The sequence below is a fragment of the Rhea pennata genome, chromosome 3, assembly GCF_028389875.1.
Source record: "Rhea pennata isolate bPtePen1 chromosome 3, bPtePen1.pri, whole genome shotgun sequence".
NCBI lineage: Eukaryota > Metazoa > Chordata > Aves > Rheiformes > Rheidae > Rhea > Rhea pennata.
In genome coordinates, this window is record NC_084665.1 from 37,552,867 (window position 1) to 37,578,107 (window position 25,241).

Consider the following 25,241-nt stretch of genomic DNA (forward strand, 5'->3'; position numbering starts at 1 on the left):
AGTTCTGAGTCCAGTTGCTTTATATTTTTTGTGTTAATGAAGAACAAAAAACAAAAAACAAAAACAAAACAAAAAACAAAAACAAAAAAAAAAACAAAAACACAAAATTCTGACAGCATGCAAAATCTGCAAATACATCTTTACACAAAGCACATGCATAAACAAATTAAAAGAAAATTTAGCACTGACCTGATGCATAGTGCAAGAAAACGTGCGCATTTGTGAGCTATGCTCCGCCCAGCTTCAAAGAAGCAAACGCGAATAATATCAGAGACACATTTACGTGTTTTAGAAAGCAAGCTGTCATTGCCTTCCTTTGAGCTGTAAAAACAAGTTGCATGCTTTAGAGAATCATATAAACCTTTTTTGATTGACTGATTTTTAAAACAGAGCTGATACTGAGAAATAGCTATATTCATTTAATAAAACTTCTTTTTTTTACCTGCCAGGTCCATTTGAATACACTCCTGCCAGCCAACAAAGCGTGTCTAATACAAGGCTCTGAGCATGTTCTGTAGTCAGACCATCATCTGTCTTTTTGCAAAGAGTAGTGAGCAGCTTCTCATGGAACTCTGAAAACTGTAACATGGCACACCGTTGAACTCTAGGGAGGAGGGGAAAAAATTCAAAAATAAAATTATCCACTACAGCCATTCTCCCACTAAAGTGTCCCTCTAGCTCTCTGTCTCGAAAACAGCCAACAAAAGATGCCAAAACAAGAGTAAAACTAGTACAAACATATAGAACAGCTTCTCTACACAGTCTCAGCCTTCAACTATTTTTGGCCCTCGTTGCTGCACACTTAACACTCCTTTTTTTATTTTTGTTTGTTGTTAAATTGTCTAGTAATTTCTAAACTTATATAAACATTCAGCATCTACAACACTGGCAACCGTTTGCAAAGATCTGCTTTCCAAAACATTAAGGGGTTTGTTGCTATTTCATGCAGGACCTCTCATTTCATGGCTCTCCAATTTCCTAAGAAATCTCTTTGGAGAGGAATTTTGTCAAAAATCTTTTGGAAATCAGTTAGATCTAGATTAGATCTAGTGGTTGTAATACACAGGATTTTTCTTTATGGAAGACATGTCAGTTGTTCCTGTATTTTCCAGTCGTCCATTAATTTTACGCTTTATCATAATTTTATATAGGAAAACTAGTATTGTCAACAGGCATACAAGTCTGCAGGTACCTGGAATCATTTTTAAGGACCCTTCTGTTTTACCACACTCCTGTCCTCTGATTCCAAGGCATTTCCAAAGCAAGAGGTTGCACTAACGGTAGTCACTTGGACATTTCATCTTGGATGGCTCTTGTAACTCTTCAGTTAATATAAACTGGTCCTAAGCAATACTACTGTTCATCTTGCCAGTTTGTTTCCTACCTTCTCCTACAATTACTTCAATTTTAGACAGATCTTTAAAAGTGCCACAGAGGGATCTAAGCTTGGGAATTTCTATTATTTCTTTTATGGTGAACACTGACGCAATAATTCATTTAGCTTTCAGAATGTTTTTTCCTTATTTGGCTCATCAATTGGCGCTACAGATCAAATAATGAGCTTCCTGCTTCTGATATTTATCAAAAAAATATTAGTTTTGATTTGTTTCATTCCTCCTTCTTCAAACACTTTTTTGGCTTGCTTAATTGATTTTTTACATATATATTGCCAGAGTTCTTGATCTCTTTTGTTTTCTTTGCCATGGGACCTCAACATTTAGAAGAATATCTTTGTGCTGCAGATAAATTTATCATTTTGGTTAGGATTAAAGGAAGAAAGAAGGCGTTCTTAATAACCCTTTCAAAATAAGCAGTTTTTATTGGCCTTATTGCTCTTCAGCAGTCTTAGGTCTGTAAGGACTTCATTTTTTTAGGTGCACCTTACAGTTCCTTTTCAGACTTCCTCAATGTATGTTGTTCCCCTTTTGTACAATGAGCATCACTGTGGAGGATATTTTGACCTTCACTGCTCCTCCAAGGGTGTTCCTCCAAGTACACTTCCAAGTACATTGTAGCTGTTGTTACCAAATGATCATTAAGATTTTGAACCAGATCCTCCATGCCATTCAGGACCAAGTCAAGGGTTGCCTCTCCTCTTGCATGTTCGTTAAGCATCTTCCCCATGAAACAGTCAACAGCTGTGTCCAAAAATATGGTCTGTGTTATGCCCTAATGAGACACTTGCCTAAACTATACAGAGTAACTGAAGTCTGCCACCATTATTTTTATTTCCTGCCCTTGCTGCCCCTCTGACCCTCTTAAACCTATCACAACCAGTGACACCACTGTGGTGTGGCAGTTGGTAATACTGACAGAACACTATTCTTATTTAGGCCTGCTGTACCAATTCATGGTGACTTTAACCAGCTCTATGAATAAGAATTTGCTAATTGGATTTGATTCTAAGCATTATTCTCCTTATGTTGTAAGAAACAAGCCAACATATGGAAATAAAAAGTATTTCCTTTAAAAAAAATTAAAAGGGGCTGTCCAAATCATTTATCTATTTTACAAAGAAAATTGGCATTACTTACATTACTTTTTCAAGTCAGGTAAATACATCACTCTGCATACGGTTTCCTGAATCAATGATAATTTATCTGTTATTCTATCACAACTTGCATAGCACACTGCCCTAGAACTAATGACTTAGCAGATTTTTCCATATAAACTAAACTTATGAAATGACAATTTGAGACAGTGGTTTGCTGTGAGCTATTTTATGAAAAAGAATTAAATAATACCTACTAACCTTTCCTTTGAAATAGAAGTTTTTTTAAATCTTCGAATTGTTACAGAGACTTCTTGAAGTAAGTCACAGCCTCTAAGACTATCTGATTTCCTTGTAGAATTACTGGCTTCAATTTTACTGGATGGCTTTTCCTGATGTTTAGGGAAAAAAAAAGATTTCAGGAATCATGGCATTTTTGATTTAATCACTTGTACACCTTGTTAAGACAGAAATGCATACAATTCAATAAAATACCTCAACGCTGAGCACAGAGATGTTTACTATTTGTTAGCAACAGAACAGAAGAAAAAGTCAAGATTTTTTTAAGCTTAAAAATTATATCTTACAGCATTGGACAAAATGGACTTAGAATCTCACAAAATGGACTACATTTATTAATTTGTTTTAAGAAAATCAAACTTAATGTTCTGCAATTTACATTCTAACCATTTTAATCATTTCCAACAAGACATACATCACATCATTCACTCAACTACAATGATCAAAAGTACTACATATACATATATATGTATGTATGTATATATATATACATGTATACATGTATGTACACAGACACACATATACACACATTCTTCTCTTATGAAGATTTGTATCAGCTACTGAACACAGTCATGGATAGAGTAAATTTCAAGAACAAATGCTCAGAACTATGAAAGTGGGAGAACAGACCTTTTCAACTACACTTTCACAAAAGAAACAACTTAAAGATGTTGAACTCTGATTCTTGAGGGTATTAACACAGTATCAGCTCTTAAAAAAAATTAACGACTCTTACATCTCTCCTGTTTTGTTTTCAGATCACATAAATCAGATAAATGCTACAAGTTTAACACAATTGTCTTTCCTGGCTGCTCAGTACCTTGCCTGCTGCAACTTTTGCCAACAATGAAGCAAGGGAATGACCCTTGTTACTTTGAGGTTTTAGAGATGGTATTCTAACTACTGGTCTAATTCCACCATTGCAGATTTCTTCTGTTCCTCTGTCATTCACTGCTTTTACATGAATTAAGAAGGAGCGGTACTTGCCACCAGCCATGCCTGGAAAGGTGGGGGAGTTGGGGGAGAGACATGGGGAAAAAATTGTAAAATTTACTAGGTCAAGCTGAAGCAGATTTTAAGTTTGCAGAATTTAAAACCAGAGCTCAAATACATTATTACAATACTTTACTGTCAGTTTGAAAAGCCCTCATTATTGCATAGTACAACAAAATTTGCTAACATAAAAATAAACGCAATCAATGGCTGACCACAGAGATAAAAGGTGCATTCTAGTCATGTATACTTCATCTGATTAGTGTAATAAACTGTTTTACCTTTAACAAGCTTTGGACTTGTTAGTGTCAACATTCCAGCATGTCCTGATAGATCAAGTCCTGTTGCCAGCCATACTGGACCACAGAGTATATCTTCCTTATGTTCCTCTAGAAACGGACACAACCTAAGACCTTTAAAAAAAAAAAAGTATACACAGAATTGAATTATTCAAGATTACGTCACAAATTTGATCATTTGCAAAGGTGAAAGGTGAAAGATACATCATATCAAACTCTGACCATTAAACACATTCAAATTACATCCCAAATCTGACTGTTATTTTAGGTTTACTTTTGAGCCATCTTCCAGTGAAATAAAGTAAAAGTAATTCAGAGTTTTCAAAGCATTTTCCATTATATTATATGGGTAGTATGTCTGTTGTACAGCCCATTTCAGCCATAAAAATTTACAGCTAATACAACTGATACAGTAATATATTTTGAGTCACAACTCCCACTACATTATTTCTGAAGTAAGCTTTTATTGGATTTCATTAGCAACAGTTGAAATGTCAATGATCAGAAAATTACTACAAAAGAAATTAAGTTTTTAAAGTAATTATTAACAGACTGAATTCACCAAATTCATTCCACATTTTCAGTACAAAGCCTCAGATGTGCCTGGAACATGATAAATCAACTTGAATTGTTATTGTTTCTCCCCAAATTTAAGTATTTGTTATTTAGTTGAACTTTAAATGAAATTCTTTGTAACATTTCTAAATAGAATTATATCCAAGAATTCATAATCTGTGCATAATCTCTTTTTATTAAAACACAACTCTGGAAAAGCATGCTTTGCATCTCAACAGATCTTTACATGAAGATATCAATGTAATTAGTAGAAAGGAGTTCATGCTATAAGATAAAAGGCAATGTGCAGAGTAAGACTGCTGATGGTTAACAGGTAAATTAGAGACAAGTGATTAACTCTCATTACTAGCACTTCTAGGATGTTTCCTAGAACCTCTAGCGGAGTGGGCAAAGAGCAAGAGGTCAAAAGTGAGGAAAGGTAGGCAAGAAAAGCAAAACCCTGAAATAACTCAAAAAACAGACACAAATAAGAAAAAAACATGAAAAGGTATCTCTGAAGCACAGAAGAAAAACAAAAAAAAAAGGGGGGGGGAAAGAACATGTGTACAGAAGAAATGTTTTCAACTCGATACAATTATGTTTGATTTTTTGCCTCATTTTCCTAAAGATGACAGCAGAAGAAAAAAAAAGCCAAAACAGTAACAATGCAGGCAAAACAGAAAACAAAACAAAAAAACCCACCCACCTCCTGTGATGTACTGAAATTATCATCTATTTGCCTCTCTGTCTTTTCCTCAGCATGAAAAATCTTCTCCCTCCAATGCTTTTTCTTTTACTTCCCCTTTGATCCCTTCCCCTCCTACACCCTTTGTGGCACATTTCTCTAGATAAACCTGATCAAGTGAAAGAAAATAAAGTACAAAACTTGGGAGACTGCCGAAAGGTCCAAGCAAAATAATATTACTTCTGAAACTCATTCATAGCCTGTAGCTATCCTCACACACATCCAATCTGATTGCCTTCCAGAGTCTCTTTACCACATTTTAGGTAAGAGCAATGGTATAACTAAAGATGTTATAAAAATATTTACAGTGAGCTTGATATTGCTCTAAGTTAACACGACAGGTTATGAGCATTTTACCAGATGTTTATTATTTTGTTGAGATTACCACTGTAACCTAAGAAAAAGCCAGGTATGCAAAGAGAAGTATGAAAACTAGCTAAGGAAAAACAAGCAAAATTTTGATGGAATGAGACAACGTGACTTTAAGTTTGAAAGCTGCTATATCAATCTACTTGATTTCTAAATTTTAATAATAGATTAATCTATTTATAAACATCAAAAATCTCCAGTAGAATTGCTTTCAACTCACACAGTAAACAGCCCATTGAGCAACACCGAACAGAGTTGAGAACAGTCTCTTTTAAACAGCTGAGGACTATTTACACAGAAATTCCAGTATGTCATTAAAGAAAATAAATCAAAAATGCAAACACTCATTTAAAGTAAGTGGTATAACCAGATAAATCAAGCTTACATTGTGGTTCCTCTATATCCATGTACTGCAGTTCTTCACTGAATTCAACCAGTGATGGCTTTCCATTTCGCTCCATTTCAACATTATGAGCTGGAGATAAAGGAAATGTGATCTGTCTATCTACTGCTGCTTCTGGAGAATAAAAATATTAGCAAGACTTCATAAACATTGCCTGAGTTTCATGAAAAATAGATGCAGTAGTTTTTCCACAGCAAATTTATCAACTCTCTGCACAATTTCCATTATATTTCCATTAATATTTCCATTATAAAAGTCATGAATCTGCAAAGACACTTTTTTTATATTAAGACTGCAATTGAAGTTACAGCAAATAGTTACAAAAAATTTTGTCCAAAGGTTACCTGTAAATATCTTGCTTTATTTTTATATTGTCCAAGGTTTTTTTCCTAATAATCAATTGTAGACTACTCTTAAGTAATTAGATTCCGATGCTGTAAGTTTGGCATTTTAAACAGAAAATAACTGAATAGAAGTGTGCAGGCTAAACATCAGGCATTATTTTGATAACACCTAAGTACAGTTCCTTTTTTCAATTAAACGATTCTCATGAATCACAGATGAAGAGGACATGCAAGCAAATGAAGAAAAGGCATGTATAATGAATTAATAGCAGATCAAAAATAGTTTTAAACAGGAAGGATTATGCCTCGGGCCTTCTCATTATTACATATCACACTTTTAACTAGTTCCAGCGTTCTTGTCATACAAACAACGATGAAATAAATTCTTCCTACTGATCTTGTTTAGGTCTCACTAAATTAAGAATTTGCTTCCTTTCTCCCCACATGGAAGGAGGAAATTTGATTGAACCTCCACCTGAAGATTTCATACATCTTCAAGAACCACCAAACAATCCTGAATATTACCTTTCTCTGGGACCTGGACATTATGGTTAATATCCAGCACAGACATACGTTTTAGTCTTCACTTGTAGTTTTGCCTTCACTTACACTGAAATGTTTAGCCCTATTACTTTCACTCAGTACATGAAGAAAAGACAAATGTCGTATTAAGTTCTTTTCCAAAAACCAAGCAATTTTAATAGAATAGGAAGTGAATACAACATGGTATCACTCGTAAGGAGGTTGGTTAGCTGGGTCTCCCCAGTTCCATCCAAAAAGCAGGGGCGGGGGGGGGAAGCAAGCCGAGAACTTTGCAAGGTCGTCTTGCAGTCTCATATCCAACAGCCCTTTCCAGACTGCCCATGTGTACTCCCCCACCATGCCACCATATCCATTACCTTGGGAGGAAAGGAATTTCCATTTACAGTCCATGTAATGAACTGAAATGTTGCCTTCTGGAAGAGCTCTGTCAGGTCTGCTAATCAGTACACTGTTCTTGAAACACTTGCAGAAAGCTCTAAGCAAGTGTTTCATTGCCAAATCAACTGTCTTTAAAACATTACCAGATTATGGAACTGTTTGCTTAGCAACAGGTGAAACATTAAGAAAAAAAGCTTAGCAGTTCTTCTGTTCTATTTCACAGTTGAAGACTTTCAGATTAATTTCAACATCCAGATCTGCAGATCAAATGGACTGATCAAATGGACTGAATATTAAAATTAATGCTGAACGCAAAGCTTCCCACTTTTTGCTTTAATAAACAAAATTCTCCTACATATTAAAGTTCCTATTTACTTCAAACATTAAACACAGGAAGAATCAGCAAGAACATCTCTTGACCACTGTCCTGTAGTCACATCCAGCATTTCTGCTAAAACTGTTAAACCATCTTGTGTTCTAGAAGAACATGCTTTCTCCAAGAACACTGGGGAAAATATTTAACTATGCTAGAATAGCTTTTTCTGTGGATAAATGCTGATTTATAGTATTGCCTTAAAGAAGCTCTCCAGTACACTTTTTCTTTTGTTAATATTGAAGGGTGCTGCAGTGTGAGAAGGAGAAGTTCTGTGAAAACAGGTCAAAGGTTTCTGGTTTACAACTATTTTACCCTTCCTTAACTGAGATGCTGTTATTTAGCCTTCTTTTTTATAAAGAAACAACATGTTTGCCATTCTCTCCAATGTATTTTACACTCAGCACCCAATTTAATAAAAACTGACAAGTTCTCTGAAAAACTAGGTTCCTAGAAGCTTTTCAAAAAGAGGTGGCCAGATAAAGATTATGTATTAATGCCTCAACAAACAGTAAGCTCCATGAAATACCATTCCCAAGGAGACAGAGCAGTGGGACATGCAGTGAACACTCTCACCACAGGAAAATCTCAGTGAGATTGATCAAAACTCTTCCACATCAGTGAAATGACTTTTCAGTTTATGTTACCGCCTTACAGGTCCCATGATAGCTAATAAGACGCAGAATCCAGCTAAGAGTTTTCCCAAGGCTAGAGTATTCATAACTTTGGTCTTCCCTAGCAATGCTGTAAGGAACAAACGGTGAGATCATACTGCAGCCTTCATATAACTTAGGAAGTCAGGTGACGAGAGAATTCCAAATGATATCAGGTTTTATCTATTCCTGTGATCAAAAAAAGAAATAAAAAACCCCACAGCCTTGCTATTTACTCTTAAGCATTCAAGAGGCAATGGCAGATAATTTCTTTCAGTGACCTAGAATAATTACTTCCTTCCACTTTTTTTTTTTTTTTTTTTGGACAATTTTTTGATATATGTACCAAAGAGCACCATGTGTTGCATGTGTCAATCTCCAGGATGATTTAAAATTGACAACATATTTCTTTTAATGTACTGCAGAATATTAAGGTATTGATTATTAATTACATATTAATCAAATTAATACAAGCAATGTATTGCTTATATTACATGAATAATGTCATTAAATTATATAACTAAGTTAAATTAATGAGTTAAATGAATAAATTGTATGTTGAATATAAGAGCAATATGGAATGACAACTGAGTTCCATTTTGAGTTATATACTTTTGTTTGTATAAAATTCAGGAATTTTTAAACTGTTTATCCAGTTTGTTTCCCCAAATCACCCTCAAATATGTCAGGTGAAAATAGAACATGATGCTGAAAAATAAAAAACAGAAATAAGTGTAAACTAAATATTTACATAATTTCAATCAATTCTTCTAACAGACCTCACAGAGAATAATGAGTTTAAGAAAAAAATTAATCCTCTGAAAGATATCTTAAGTCCTTTCTTACCATTGACTTTCCCTAAGCCTGGAGCTTTATTTTTCAATAAAGTCACTTGAATCTGAGGAATGTTTGTGATGTTTGAATTCAAAACAAATTTGAAGTCCACGTGTCCAACCATACAGGCTTTTGGTAAAACCAGTTCAAAGACATGCTCATCCCAGCTGTTGCTGTCAGAGAAAAAGAAAACAAAAAAGAATTTAAGAGCAAATTCAGAACAAGCAGGCGGCATTACCCAATGCATTCTTCATCTATGCACACTTTCTTTAATAAAAAAGAAAAATTATCTTTACATTAGTTGACATCCACATGAATTTCTGAAGAAAAAGTCTTTTGAGCTGTAATCACACTCGTTTGATGAAGAACACTTCAAAAACCAAGTGACAGGAGAGGACGAATCAATGTTTGGATAAAAGCAGCAGTGAAAAACCCCACAAGATTACTTATTACCTGCATTACAGTACTGCTTCCATATTACTTTAAATACTGGTTTCATTTCCAGAAAAAAGGGAATTAAATGAAAAAAAACTTCACAAAAAAAAAAAAAAAATCTTCCAATCATTGAACTGTATAAAAAGCATCATAGCAGTTTCCTTGCAATCTTTTTAGTTGGCCTTTGCTCTTGACAGCATCAAAAAATGTCATTTTAGTGGTACTATAGCCACATCGAGGAAGCTCAAAATACTAGTTTCAAATATATATATATATATATATATATACATATATATTTTTTTTAAAAAAATACATTCGATAACTTATACAGGATGGGAAGTGCTTCTTACCAGGTGCACACTCAGAAGCCTGCGCTGAGCAAAATGGGTGCAGCTTTCTTTTAATGAGTCATATTTTCCTTTTGAAGCCAACTTTGTTTTATACTGAAAGTGTAAACTGGAAATAATAAGAACCCCTCAATGACCAGTTTTGTATTTTGATACACTAAGGTTTGCAAAAAATAGTTCAAATCAAAAGAAGAAAACCTATTCAAATAAAATTAATCATGCGTGAAGTCCCATCTGTATACATTTTTAAAGTGACTACACTTCCTGGCCTTCTCAATTTACTAGTAAAGAATTTTTAAAATGAAATAATTTTGATAGTTCGCAGTTATTTAAATGTAAAAATTAGAACATGAAGAATTTCAGTATGTTACCATAAACACTGGTTAGCTGTTTTGCTAATATCTAAAATGCAAAAAGTTATTTTAAATCAAATAGTATGCTACATACCAAGTACTGTCAGAAAAAAAAATTACATAGATTAAGCTTTGACACAAATGTATTTAATTCTAACAGTAATATCCCCAAAGGTCGTGTATCTCTCAGGCAAATATATCACACTCACAACAGATTTTAGGTTCGTATAAAATGCTTTATGTCAACTCCTTTTCCTCCTCCTACATGTAAGCAAAGTATTAGGCCTACTCATCCAACAGATGGAAGTGAATTTTCAGAGCCCATCCATTTAAGATGACAGAGTTTTGTTCTAAAAAGCAAGGTGCAACACATTTCTCATGCATTGTCTTCCAACTGTATGTACACTTACCTATATATATCTTTTATTAAATATTACTTTCCGGCATAGCAAAGTTCACCGTATAGGTTATCTTGCTTATTTAATCTTATTAAATCTTGCTTATTTAATAATATATCATTAAAAAAGTGAACTTAGAAAGAAATGCCACAACAAAATGGCAGAAAAGCATATTGCTGAAATAACTTTTATCTGAAAGTTATCTGTATTGCAATTATCTGTCTTTCAATTCTCTCTTTTTGGAAACTTAAGATATGTATGTAGAACATACTTTGGAAAAATATCTGAAAATGATACAGAGGTATTTCCTTCCTAAGAAAAATGTCCTAACGTAGACCAATGCATAGTTAAATAATCATATGGGAGGCCTATGAGGAAACTCTAAGATGTTGGATAGGTAAAACAATTCAGGCCTTTTCTGAAGCTGTAAACAAGGTCAGTAAACAAGGTTAGTCTTTCAAACTCATCTTGTGTACTGTGAAAGTTTAGAATTAACTGCAGAATTTGCGAATGATTCCATTCTCCCTTCAGCCTTTTAAAAAGCTAATCACTTCCATTTTCTGACACCTGTTTCTGCCTCAGCAGTCCTAGATGCAAAGATGACTCTGATAAAGATGAAAGAGTTCAGGAGCTTCACTGCAATGATGACAAACAGTAATCTGTCTAGGAAAAACAGGACTGGTAAGGTAGCAAGGGGTTATAAGGGTAGTACTGTTAACATTACAGCAGGAACTACTAGACAAAGAGGAAAGTACAACCCAAGAAGTTTGAACAGACTTTGGAACACAGACACTGATACATATACATACACACATGTATAGCTATAGTTGTGTGTGTGTGCATGTACATATATACACACATATAAAATATATATATAATATACACACACACACTCCACATGTATACTTGGGTGGCTAAGTATACATCTAAGCCACACAGTTCTGCTCAGGTCTCTACATTTATTTACGCTTGACCACACAGAAACCCAGTAACAGAAGTTCTGAAATGCAACGCCATCTTTCCAGAATGAACACTGAAAGATGGGCAGAAGAGATGTCCTAGTAGTTTTAATTTAAGAAGAGACAGTGATGAAATTTCAGCTAAAAGTACAAATAATTCAAATATTAAAACATGAAAATTTATCCTAAACTCCACGGAAAAACTGTTAGCAAATATAAGGCTATACATTGCCTTATCAGAATCGGAATCAAAATCTATCACGACCTTCCTCTGTCTCGTAGAATACATAACCCAATAAAAAAGAGGGAGAGGGTAGGGGGTCTGTTGGGTTTTATCTCCAGATATTCCTACAAACATCATGCAAAGCGTGGATACAAACGACCCGTTCAAAGGAGCAAACCTGCTGAAATAACAGATCACATTTTGCTTATCCAATTTAAGATAGTTAAATGTAGAAATGAGTAATAAACCAGTTTGCAGACAATCTTCTGCAGCCCGTGTGTTGGAATATGCACCCTGCTGTACTGAGCGGGACCCGCAGTTTGTCTTCCCAGAATTCTGCTTTTGACCAAAGCCAGCAGCAGATGCCCCAAGGGAAGCTTTAAATAGAAACATAGGGAATAACAATCCTCCATGAAGGTCTCACGTTAATGCCCAATAGCAAAGAGATCTTCTCATACCTGTGGCAATGAACTGCATGGTCTAATTGTGTGATGAGTAAAAAATTCCCCTTTAATCAGGTTTTTGAATGTCCTAAAACTCAGTTTTAGCATGTCCTCTTTATTCTTGTGTAAAGTTTCAAAGTCAAAAACTTCCTCATTTAATTCCTCATTATTTTTTCAATACTTTAGCATATCCTTCCTAAAAATCACTTTTCTCTGACAATGTGATGTAAGATCTTTCAGCAACTTTTTTCACCTTTGCAACACTTAATTCTATAGCATCATTTTAAAGAAGAATACCTAATAAAGTCAATGTTCTAAATGCAAATATACCATCATTCTCATAATTACATGGTATCTTTCAATGCCCTTCTTCATCCCTTTTCTAGGACGTCTCAGTGCTTGATCTTCCACTGCAACTGAACTAAGCTGCACATCCACTTCTGGAGTTTAAACCCTGGAAGGCACATGAGTGACCAGCTCGTCTTTCTTTCATTCATTTTTAAAGCATGTCCATATAGCAGGAACATTATATATCTCCCATATATATTTGAGAAAAACTGGGAGAAAGAGTGAGCAAACTCAGACATCACTGTTCTATCAAAACACAGTAAGAATTCATGCATTTTTCAAAAAGAATTCAGATGATTCAGTATTTCCATTAAATTACCACTGAACAGGAAATACTGATATTTAGATGATAATTCAAATGGTAATCTAGACTAATTTTTCTCTTTTCTTTGTCACAGTTAAACTAACAAACTAGGAAAGAGTATAAGTGTACTGTAATGTTATTCCTTGAAATACATTTACAGAATTATTTCCTTCTATATGATAAACAAAATAATTACTATATCAAATCACATTATTTATCCATCTAATCATGTAATCCCACAGCTTTAGAGAAGTCAGTACAAGACATTCAAAGAGAAAATAAAAGAAACTTCACTTTAGGGACCAAAAAACTCCAGAAATCAAGAAGTTTCTTCCCAAAGAACTTTCAATTAAGGGTCAATTTTGCTCTCAGGTTCGAGAATTTACATTCCACCTTATAAATAAGAGGATTTCATATTAAATATTTTCTTAAATGGCTCATTTAGCAGCTGTTAAGCATTTCCTATATTAAGCCAAGACTTTTAATTTTACCTCCTTACTTTACCATTTTAGTTTGCACCAGCCATAATTCTTTACCTCTAAAGATCAAATATTTGTAGGCCAGTGTTCTTTCTGTCACCTTCAAGTTAACTTGACAGCTAAAAGACAGCTTTTAACTTTAATGTTTTTTTATCTTCTTTTTGTTTTTATTTTTCCACTGTCACTGAATGTACTGGATAATCAATAATTACAACTGGAAGTTACTTTACATGGAACCACCTCCTTCCCATATAGAATATTTTACTTACACAATGCAAAACCACAAGATACAGATTGCTTTTAAAGGTCCTAATGCACTGCAGGCTTTTAGCCTAACTTTTAGTATTTAAGTTAAGGCAAGCTTAGCTCAGGTTAGGGGTCAACACTGGAACACCTGCAACTTCCAGGCTTCTTTTCCCATCCGGAATGTTTCAAATCTGGAATGTCCCACGAGCACAAGTGAGCTTCCACTCGTTCAAACATCATCACCTTTATGCGTGTGCTTTCTGCCTCTCCTAGCATCCTTTGCCTATTCAATTGCTTCCACCAAATGGGCATTTAGATTCAATTAGCATACTGCACAGAGCGGTATGTAAGAGAGGAGTATCTAAAAGATCAGCAGCATAGATGCGACAGCCTGACCCAAAAGGTATTTAGTACCTTATTACATACTTTCCCTAAAAAAACCACAGTACACAATTTAGATCTATACTGTATTTCTCCAAGTCTTTTTCAGAAAAACTACACAAAGCTGCTTCAGATCAATTTTAGGTAATTCTTTAGGAAGACTGCAACACTAGTGTTTCAGTCTAAGATCCCAGAAGAATTTCAAGTTCTCATGTCAGCTGTAAAAGAAGTTACACTTGCACAGTACTAGTGCAGTTCATTTCAGCAAGAACACTGCCTAAATTTTAGTACTAGTGCAGTGAATTGACTCAAATAAATATCTCATACATAAAGATCTTACTTGATACAAACAGCCATAAATCCACAAGTAATTTTCAAGTTTTCAAATAAATAATAATACAATTTGGTTAAGGAGAAGAAATTATACTCCTTCTGAAGCACACAGCCTGTTTTTTTTTTTTAATAAAAGGTTTACTAAGAATTTGTTTATGCATATGAAAAGTGAATCATAATTACTATATACAAAGTCTAAAGGTATCTAAAATTCTGGTGAATGTGCTTCTCCAACTATATAAGGAAATGACAATGTTTGGTATGCAAAGGTACACAAATTCAAAACAAGTTTTCAGTTTGTTTCAAGCTTCACTGAAAGAACTATGGCAATCTCATGAAGAGTAATAATGCAAACTGCCAAATATAGATTATTATCTTTGAAAGTACACATTCTTAAATCTACACATGATATGAAAACAATTAAATCTCATGGAATTCATTATTATGCCAGCTACACAAACAAGTCGAGCAAAACAAACACAACCCATCCTATACCAATATCCTACTTACCTGTCTGTCTGTAGCTTCCAAGTTCGAGTGTGCTGAGCCGCATCCCCATGGTGCTGCTGGTGCAAATGCTGAGGATGACGCCTTTGCTGTTGCTCTTGCTGGACTTCTACCCAACAAGGAGGGACAGTGGCTGAAAATCGCGGCGTTAAGGTCTCAAAACGGGTTAGCTCCACCAGGGATGTCAGCGTTTCAAGGGAAAATGCCTGATCCACTAACAGATCAACTCCTGAATATTTAGAGAAAAAGCACATTTACTACACAGATTTTTTTTTCCCCAGAACAGCCTATAAACCTTCTGAAATATATCTGAACTGTTGCAAGTAAAATTAACTACATGTTTTATGAATTTTCTTTAAAACAAACAAAAAGCCCCAAATGGAAAAAAAAAGTGTCCTTGAAGGTAGTATTCTTCGAAAAAAGCTCAATCGCAGTAAGTTTTCTAAGTACTGAGAGCTTCAAGTGTTCTGTCTTCAGTAGCATCAGGAAAAAAAAATTAGCTCTACTTTGACAACATAAATATGATTAAAACTTTTTTTTTTGAACATCCATTGACTCAGATGAGAAAAACTGAAAGTTTTATATTCTGAGAAAACAGACACATGGAATTACTATGCAATTTAAACAACAGTGATAAATGTTGTAAACATTGTATTATCACCTGCTCGTTGATGTAATTTGTTTTATGGTGGATTACTAGAATGTTTTGGAAGGCTCTCAATTTAGCTTAAAAGAGGGATAAGAGAAAAACAGAAAAGCACAACATGTTTTATGTAACACACTTAAAAGACAGAGCCTAGACAATTGCTTCAAATATCTTGTCCTCATATTCAAGTGCTAGCCTGAAAATACAAATTCACAGGGTTTTGATCAAAAAATTATTGAAAATGAAATATCTCAGGGAGACAAACAGCCAAACCCACATTACAAAGGAACTTTAAAAATAAGGACATTTCCTCAGACATAAAAAAAGGGAAGATTTTAGGGAAAATTAGATATGCATAAAGTCAATTTTCTAGATTTTAAGCATCTTCAATTAAAAGTGCATTTCAGAGAAAGCTTTTCCTTCTAGAGAAACTGATATTTCATGAGGAGAAAGTCTGCTATCTAACTGCTACTGTCATTGCCTCAGGAAAACAAACACACACACACACACGTGTGCGTGAGTGCGCGTGCATGTGCAACATAAATACAGGAAAAGAAAACAAAGTGTCTTCTAAGTCTGAACCTAGAAATTGCCTCACAAGGCAGTTATGGTTGAAATCAGAACAAGAAGATTACATTCTCCAATCTGAGGAGAGAAAAAGTGCGTATTTCTCCTAGGAAAGTGGAGAGGTTCAACATAGGAGAACCATGCGAGTCAGAGAGAAAATCCACACTAATTGCAACAACTACGGACTTCTGCTTTTCAATCCAGGAGGCAGGAAAGTGCCAAAGTGAAAGCCTTAGAAATTTACTTTTTCGTAATACAGCAAATGCCTGATTTCTTTTTTTTTCATTTCCAAATATGACCCTCATGAGCTAGACGATATTGTAATAAGAACCAAGATTAGAGATGAAACTGCATATCAATTTAATTTTTCAGCAGATTGTTTTTTTCCTGCTTTTTTCTGCCCACTCCTACCAAAAAGAGAAAAATTCAAAGCAGAGTAATGAAGTGCAATGATGTGTCCATCTCCTAAACCGAAAACTGAATAAATTTTCCAGTACTGTCAAGTCGACTCAGTTTCTTTTGCAAAATCACATGATTTTTATGTCATAATAGCAAGCCCCTTCTGTCCAAGGGCAAACAGCCTTCCAGGAAGAGAACTGGTATGGAAGTGACAGCAGAATTTGAACAAGGCTCAACCCAGATAATACTATTACAATCAAACAGTAGGAGTTCATAATATAAGCTTGATTTAATAAATTGCGACTGTACTACTTAAAGTATAGAGATCATCAATTCCATTGTTTGCAATAATACTTATTGAATACTTTATTCAATAAATTATTTAATTTTATGAAATAGAGCTGTAAAGCTTCTACATGAAACTTTAACATAATTTTAGATATTGAACATGTGATTTTAATTCCAAATACAGAGCTCAAGCCTATCTGCATTGTGAGAAATACTCAACTCTTGCAAAATTACCTGTTTTTTCCCTGCCAGCCCTACTTACAGTAACATGCAGAGATTAGAAAAACAACTAGTTATACAAAAACTTTTTGAGATTTGGAAACTGATAAAATATTATGCTCATTCATAACAAGTGATGACCACAGAACTACCAAACTCAAATTAGAGTTATAAAAACAAAAACCTACATATTATTATATAATTCAAAAATAACTTTATTATGCAAATTTTAAAAGTAAAAAAGATGCTTATAGTTAGGTATATTTAAACATGTACAATTTACCTGTAATGCCTGGACTAGAAGGATTAGATAAGGGCTTGGTGCCTTCTGATGACTGTTCAACACCTTTGGAAAGGGATCCATCTACAAGGATATCTGCTTCATCTATGTCATCGCAAGTTCCTCCAATCTGAAGGAAATGAAGTTCTCCACCTAAATTCACCACAGACAATAGAAGAAACAAGTTCAGACAGGCATATAGTTAAACTGAACTCACCAGATAGACTTCCACATTAAAACAGTAATTATGTAAGACCTGTAACAGGTAAGATTATACATGAACTGTCACTTTGCCTTGCTTCACTTTTTTCAGGAAGAATACAAATCTGAGAACTATAAAAACCCTAACTCTGTTTGTGAATGGTATAAAAGGAAAAAAGAAAATGTTAGGAGGGGCAGTGGAGTAAGTAATTAACCAAACAAACCCCAATATAAAGCCTAAATTATAGCCACTATGACACTTTACATAATCCAAATTACCAAAAAAATGGTCTTCTACTGTGTCATTATCAGCTACTTACTGGGGCGGGGGGAGTCCTAGGGAAAGTTCCCTGTAGCTTTTCTGAAAGTTGATTATTGAATGCCCTTTACTACCTGACTAATCTGAAGAAAAATTTTCCTTAGCAAGTTATCCAAGTATTAGAAACAAACTCAACAGGATACATTTAATGAAAATCCAAAACAGATGCATAATCAGCAGATACACTAGCAATAGATCCAAAGGTTGGCGTAAAAAAAGTATTTCTAGTAAATAATACTTATAAATGAACTCTGCTGAGATCAGTAGCTTGCAAAGGAGCAGTCTTCTTAAACAAAGAATTTGGGACATGTTAGGAAACACAAACCTTGACAGTCTCATTTGGTAAGAAGCCAAACCTCCATTTATTTCCTGTTCTGGTTACTGCTGAAAGAGCAGAACAATCTACCTGATCCAAACTGGAGAATCTCCAGTTCCAGAAAAGGAGCAAGTACACTTAATAAAATGGAAGTTCAACATACTGCTTTCACCACCTGTCATGTTTTCACCCCAGTGCAGAAGAAAGGCTGCAAAACCTCGCAAAGATAGGCCAAGGTCTTTAGTGAGGCCTTACCTCACTAAAAGAAAGAAAACACTTTGGGATTGATCATTTGGTCCTCAAGATACGCTTCTGTTACTGCAGTGCAGAGTACACTGCTAATTAACGGGAACAAACAAAAAAATCTGCCTTCCTGTTTTACCCGTAATACAAGAGGAAGAGAGAGTTGTAATCCTTGAGTTCCTGATAGACTCCAGCATTTTTCTAATGGGATTTCTGTGCTAAGCTTCAGCTATAACCCTTTCTTATTAAAAAAAAAAAAATTTATCATGAACTTCAGAATTACAGTATTAGCCTGTGAAACGATCTGTCTACGTGCTTTGGTACACTTTTCCAAACCCTGCAGGTGGGCTCCGCTTCTGTGCCACTAAAAGAAGCATTTGTTCTCGCAGAGTATCTTCTCACAGAAGATGACCTTTGCATGATGCATGCTTTTTACCACAGCTTCTGATAAGGCAATGCCAGGAAAAATCTGTGGCTGATTTGTCATCCTTGCTTTGCGTTATTACTGGTATGTCCGGTACTTTCTAGTTCTATCCAGACAATGAACACTAAGTTAGCTAGTTTACCTGAAGACTTCACTTCCTGACAAAAAAAATAAATGTTCTTTTGCACTACTAAGAGGAAGATATGTAAGCTCACACTTGCATACTCAGTGATCACATAGGAGAATAATGAGCATATATCTGTATATGATGTTAAAATAATAGATAACACATTCAGAATAGCGGTAATTTAATTCTGAATTGTATTTAAAATCAGTAAGTTGTTTGGAGATTGAATCCTTGGATCCAAGAATCTGATGAGTTATATAAACAGAGCAAATGAATCATAAATCCATCTAAATAAATCCCAAGCTTCCTTTTAGCAAAATGGTGATCAGCTGCAGCAAAACAGTACTGGCACAAAATACACAACACTTTATAGACTAGGTCACTGCAGTCAAAGCCAGTTGAGTGAAACATTCAATATCCTGAACATTTTCTACACTCTAGAAGGAATCTGGAGTTTAACAACTGTCAACAGCAAGTCACCTAAGGATGTGGTTGAACAACACTGGAATAAAGGAATTAAGAAAACTAAGTCATACCATAGAAAACTATCCACAAATAACATAGAGTCCCTCCTCTGTCTCACTGCTGGTTTGTAGAAAAAAGGGTTAGTTCTGAATATGTTAATATAAAACACTTAAAAAAAATTCCTTCAGAAAGTTTTCCAAAAGCATCACTCCAACCGAATTTATACTATCCTGGGGGATTTAAGCAGTAAAATTCCATCCTGAGCTATGAAAAAATAGAATGCAATTCAACAGGGACAAGTGAAAGCTACTCTGCCTAGCTAGAAATAATTAACTGCACTATTACAGGATGAAGAAAAATCAGCTAGCCAGCAGTTCCGTAGAAGAGCCTCTTGCGAGCCTGAAGATAAACCTGATTCAATTTCCTGCTTAGAAGTGCAAACATCCTACTGTATATATGCACAAGTGGTCTATACAGCCTGCAGGGTTAGTAAGGAATTTTTCTCTTCTATTCAAAGACATCTGTTGAATAACTGTGCCCAATTTAGGGTATCTCATCAAGACACGTATAACTAACTTGAGAAGGTATTTTGTGAGAGCAACTGTTTCTTTTTCTTTAAGACCTGAAGAAAGTTTAAAGGAATTGAGGATATTTAGCTTAAGAAAATAAATAGCTGGAGCACTATATAGCACTATATAAATACACAGAAAGCTGATTCTTTGTTTCTTTTTTTGTAGCAATCTTTACCACATGCACAAAGGATAGAACAATGCAATAACTCAAATCAGCAAAGATGATTCAGGTTAGACATTAGGAGGGGAAAGAAAAAAAAAGATCATTGCAAGGATTGTGTGCATTACAAGAAATTTCATGAGTAGGCTGTTAAGTCTCCCATGCTGAAAATCTTCAAAAACATATTAATCTGTATGTCTTTCAGAAAGGATAAGTATAATTGATCTTGACTTGAAGATGACGTTTTAGGATCAATTCCAAGACTAATTTTGGCGTGGCAAAAAAATTAAAACTCTCCCTACCCTGATTAGCCCACACCACCTATGAAGGCAGAAAACTGAAACACTTTATTGACTCCCGAACTTCAAATATGACAGATAAATATGACAAAAGCAGAAAATAAAGGCTAATAACAAGGAAAGGACAAATAAGATATACAAACAAATAGAGAACAGGAAAGATATGGGGTGTATTAAATACACTAATCTACAATGCAAAAGCAAGTAATCTGTTATAATTGAGAGAGAGATTTAGGGGAAGCCATTCTCAAATGGGTGAAAGTGCCATCCAGCCCTGTCAGGCTTGTGACAAGAAGTACTGGCATACACATTTTTGACAAAATCCTGCTCCAGTCTGAAAAAAAACCCACTACTCTACTGATACTTTCCCCACAAATAGGAGCGACTGGTAAAACACTCTTGTTATACTGGAGCACTAGAGACAAGAATTTAGGAGGGGAACGAGGCATTATAAGAATGAACATTCAAAAATCACAAAAAGGACACAAAGGAAACAATGCTTTTAAACCAAAATATAAGCCAACTGGTAAAAAAAATAGAAATTTACATGTCAGAAGAATTATGTTTGTGTTTTTTCCATCTTTTCCAGCCTCCAACTCTGAGCTACGGACAATAGGCAAAAGAACAGATCTGATCTGACCCATCAATCACAATGCGCAAGAAACTCACTACGGAACTTCACAGGGAATTTTTGCCTGGAGGCTTCAGAGCAATACAGGTAGAAAAGAGAACTGCTGAAATACAAAGGTAGTAAAGTTTCTCTCCTATGAAGAAAACAAGTATAAAAACAGTTACTTTTGCGGGTTTTTTCTTCCTCAAACTAAGTCTTACTACCTCCTTACTACATCATCTTCAAATACATCAGCAGCAAGAGGAGGACTAGGGAAAATGTGGGCCCGCTACTGAATGGGGCGGGGGCCCTGGTGACAAGGGATACAGAGAAGGCAGAGTTACTGAATGCCTTCTTTGCTTCAGTTTTCACTGCTAAGGGCAGCCCTCATGATTCCTGCAGCCTGGATGTGAGGGAGAAAGTCCAGAGAAGGGAAGACTTTCCTTTGGTTGAGGAGGATAGGATTAGAGACCTTCTGGGCAGGCTAGACATCCACAAATCCATGGGCCCGGACGGGATGCACCCATGGAGACTGAGGGAGCTGGCGGATGTTGTTGCCAAGCCACTCTCCAACATTTTTGAAAGGTCCTGGAGAACTGGAGAGGTGCCTGAGGACTGGAAGCAAGCCAGTGTCACTCCAGTCTTCAAGAAGGGCAAGGAGGAGGACCCAGGCAACTATAGGCCAGTCAGCCTCACCTCCATCCCTGGAAGGGTGATGGAACAGCTCATTCTGGATGTCATCTCCAGACATATGGAGGCAAAGAAGGTGATCAAGAGTAGTCAGCATGGATTCACCAAGGGGAAATCATGCTTCACCAATCTGATAGCCTTCTATGATGGAATGGCTGGCAGGGTAGATGAGGGGAGAGCAGTGGATGTTGTGTACCTTGACTTCAGCAAGGCTTTTGACACTGTCTTCTGTAACATCCTCCTAGAGAAGCTCAGGAAGTGTGGGTTAGATGAGTGGACAGTGAGGTGGATTGAGAACTGGCTGAAAGGCAGAGCTCAGAGGGTTGTCATCAGTGGTGTGGAGTCCAGTTGGAGGCCTGTGGCTAGCGGCGTCCCCCAGGGCTCAGTACTGGGGCCCAGTTGAACTTTTTCATCAGTGACCTGGATGAGGGGACAGAGTGCCTCCTCAGCAAGTTTGTTGATGATACCAAGCTGGGAGGAGTGGCTGACACACCTGAGGGCTGTACTGCCATTCACAGAGACCTGGACAGGCTGGAGAACTGTGCAGAGAGGAACATCATGAGGTTCAACAAGGGCAAGTGCAGAGTCCTGCACCTAGGGAATAATAACCCTAGGTACCAGTACAAGCTGGGGTCTGACCTTCTAGAGAGCAGCTCTGCAGAGAAGGCCCTGGGAGTGCTCGTGGATGACAGATTGACCATGAGCCAGCAATGTGCCCTTGTGGCCAAGAAGGCCAATGATATCCTGGGCTGTCCTGGGAAGAGTGTTGCCAGCAGTTCGAGGGAGGTGATCCTGCCCCTCTCCTCAGCCCTGGGGAGGCCTCATCTCAAGTACTGTGTCCAGTTCTGGGCTGCCCAGTACAAGAGAGACATGGAGCTACTGGAGAGTCCAGCATAGGGCTATGAGGATGATCAGAGGGCTGGCGCACCTGCCCTATGAGGAACGGCTGCGAGAGCTGGGCCTCTTCAGCCTGGGGAAGAGAAAATGGAGAGGGGATCTTATCAATGTGTGTAAGTACCTGAAGGGAGGGTGTCAAGGGGACGGGGACAAACTCTTTTTGGTTGTCCCATGTGACGAGACAAGAGGCAATGGGCAGAAATTAAAGCACAGGAAGTTCCGCCTGACCGTGAGGGGGAATTTCTTCCCTGTGAGAGTGACGGAGCACTGACACAGGTTGCCCAGAGAGGTTGTGCAGTCTCGCTCTCTGGAGATCTTCAAGGCCTGCCTGGATGCAACCCTGTCTAACATGCTCTAGGTGACCCTGCTTGAGCAGGGAGGTTGGACTAGATGATCTCCAGAGGTCCCTTCCAACCTTACTGATTCTACGATTCCAAAGAATAATTAAACCAAAATGACTTAAAAAAGATTAACTCTATGTCAAGAGTTTTCTTAGATGTAAAGCAAAACAATCATAGCATTTTCACTAGGACTTGACCCTCACTAGACAGAGACCTTCAAAAAAAAACCCAAGATTTGTGAAAGAACTGGATTGCATGTTTCAGGTGAGCACCATCCAAGATCCATCCAAGAAACGGTATTATGCACTCAAACAGATCACACAGACCTACAACATCTACTCATCGATATACCAAATCAGACAGTTTGGGTGAAAAAGCAGCTGCTTTAGCCCTGAACATTTCCACTTGTTGGCTCATTTAAGTGTGTGGTGTGAAATGACACCTCATTTTCCTACTTTGCAACACTTCAGGAGACCTTTGGATGTCAACACTACTACCTTGTCAAGGGAAAAGAGTGATAGCGGTGACAAATAAGTAATTGAAAATTTAAATGATATTTTAAGATATTCATAGAAAAAAAATACAAGTAAGCACAATTTTCAAAACTGGTAATAAAAATGCAAGTACAGATTTGCACTTGTATTTTAAATGAAAAAGACACAGTTCAGAGAAGTTCCTCTTCCATTCATATTCTAAAGGTAAGTTTAACAAAATTGCCTGAATAAAGGCAAATACTGAGCTAGGCAGTGAAACTAAAGAACAGTCTGTAACACACCAGAAAACGGTAGAATATATACTCTGGGGAAGGTCTCCTTTTAAATAATTTTTAAAGGACTGCAAATTAAAAAAACAAACAAACAAAAAGTATTAGAGGAAAATTGGACTCCAAAGAATGTAGTGACATCTGTAGTTCTGGAAAATTACGTATTCAAGCCGCATTATATCTGGTCCATATCTTAAATACTTCATATTAGTATTCAAATATCATCCTGACTGCACCCCACCTGTGAACATATTCAAGGACAATAGCTGTCAGCCTATTGCATAGTTTTCTAATAGAAGATTCAGTTATTTTAGATGTTACAAAAGCAGAATTTAAGCTGCATCTTGTATTAATTACGCAAGACAAAACATTTTAAAACCCTTGTGCAACAATACATACAAACCACTAACAATATGGGCATTAATTAGCCTTTCTCCCTTAACCAGTGGCGAAAAAGACAGTAAAACTCAAAGTGATTAAAGCCTACTATTTTTCGCTTGACAGAATTGGAACTAAGAGTATACTTACACACTTGCTTCCCTCAAAGGTCAACTACTTCTGCTTTGAAGTGGGGTACAAATAATCAATTATTCCTAAGCCACAAAGATTTAAGCACAGGGTATCTGAAATATAAGTCTACGAAACATCCTCTAATAAAAACACACACAAAAAAAACCAAACAAATAAACCCACAAGCCAAAAAACAAAACACTATTCAGAGGTTTTTTCTTTCAGCTATATCTTAAGGGCAACTATAGGAAAAATTACATAATCTACCAATGAAATTACATGTCAAAGCAGAAGCAGCAGGAAAAAAAATGATATTCTATATGTCAGAACTTGCAGGTGTTAAAAGCATTTCTTTGCCCAATCTTAATATCTGAAAAATAAACAGTCAAGTACTATGCCACTGCTCTTCCAAGCATTTCCAGGATCTGTAAGTAAAAATACAGTAAAGTAAAAGTTTTGGAATCTATGTTACTGCACTAAAATCTACTTGTTAGAATGACTGATATTTAATACTTCGGCATTCTACCTTCAACATGTTTCCTCCCCCTCTCAAGGTTCAGCTTTCTATCCCTGTCAGACTGCAGGCAGCATCTCATACAGGGTAGTAAATGTAGAGAAGCAAAGACCACGAACTCTTGATATTGGAAGAAACCCCCAAAAATGGATTTAAGAAAAAAAAATTCTCTATCCACCTGGCAGATAAGCAAGTAGCTTGACCTATTTACAGTAGGAAGTTTAAAGGATTTTTATGATTTAACAAAAATGAACCAAAATCTCTTCCTTGTATCAAGATAGTCAAACATACAGAAAGTTCTCAGATAAAAAAAAAAATGCTGTGATACAAGGCAAGGTTTTTAGATTACTTTTCC

At 36.1% G+C, this 25,241-nt stretch overlaps 1 protein-coding gene across 5 annotated transcripts in view; it reads right to left on the bottom strand.

Annotated features, from left to right (window-relative positions):
* The window catches only part of BIRC6 (baculoviral IAP repeat containing 6), a 192,248-nt gene that overhangs the window by 134,996 nt on the left and 32,011 nt on the right, over positions 1-25,241 (bottom strand). For all 5 annotated transcript variants that reach the window (XM_062572049.1, XM_062572052.1, XM_062572053.1 and 2 more), the window contains exons 11-19: positions 17,439-17,588; positions 15,040-15,265; positions 9,293-9,453; positions 6,138-6,269; positions 4,066-4,197; positions 3,612-3,790; positions 2,753-2,883; positions 443-604; positions 190-321 (exon numbers count right to left, since the gene is read on the bottom strand). In XM_062572049.1, coding sequence (XP_062428033.1) covers positions 190-321; positions 443-604; positions 2,753-2,883; positions 3,612-3,790; positions 4,066-4,197; positions 6,138-6,269; positions 9,293-9,453; positions 15,040-15,265; positions 17,439-17,588 — 1,405 coding nt within the window. The remainder of the gene's footprint in view (positions 1-189; positions 322-442; positions 605-2,752; positions 2,884-3,611; positions 3,791-4,065; positions 4,198-6,137; positions 6,270-9,292; positions 9,454-15,039; positions 15,266-17,438; positions 17,589-25,241) is intronic.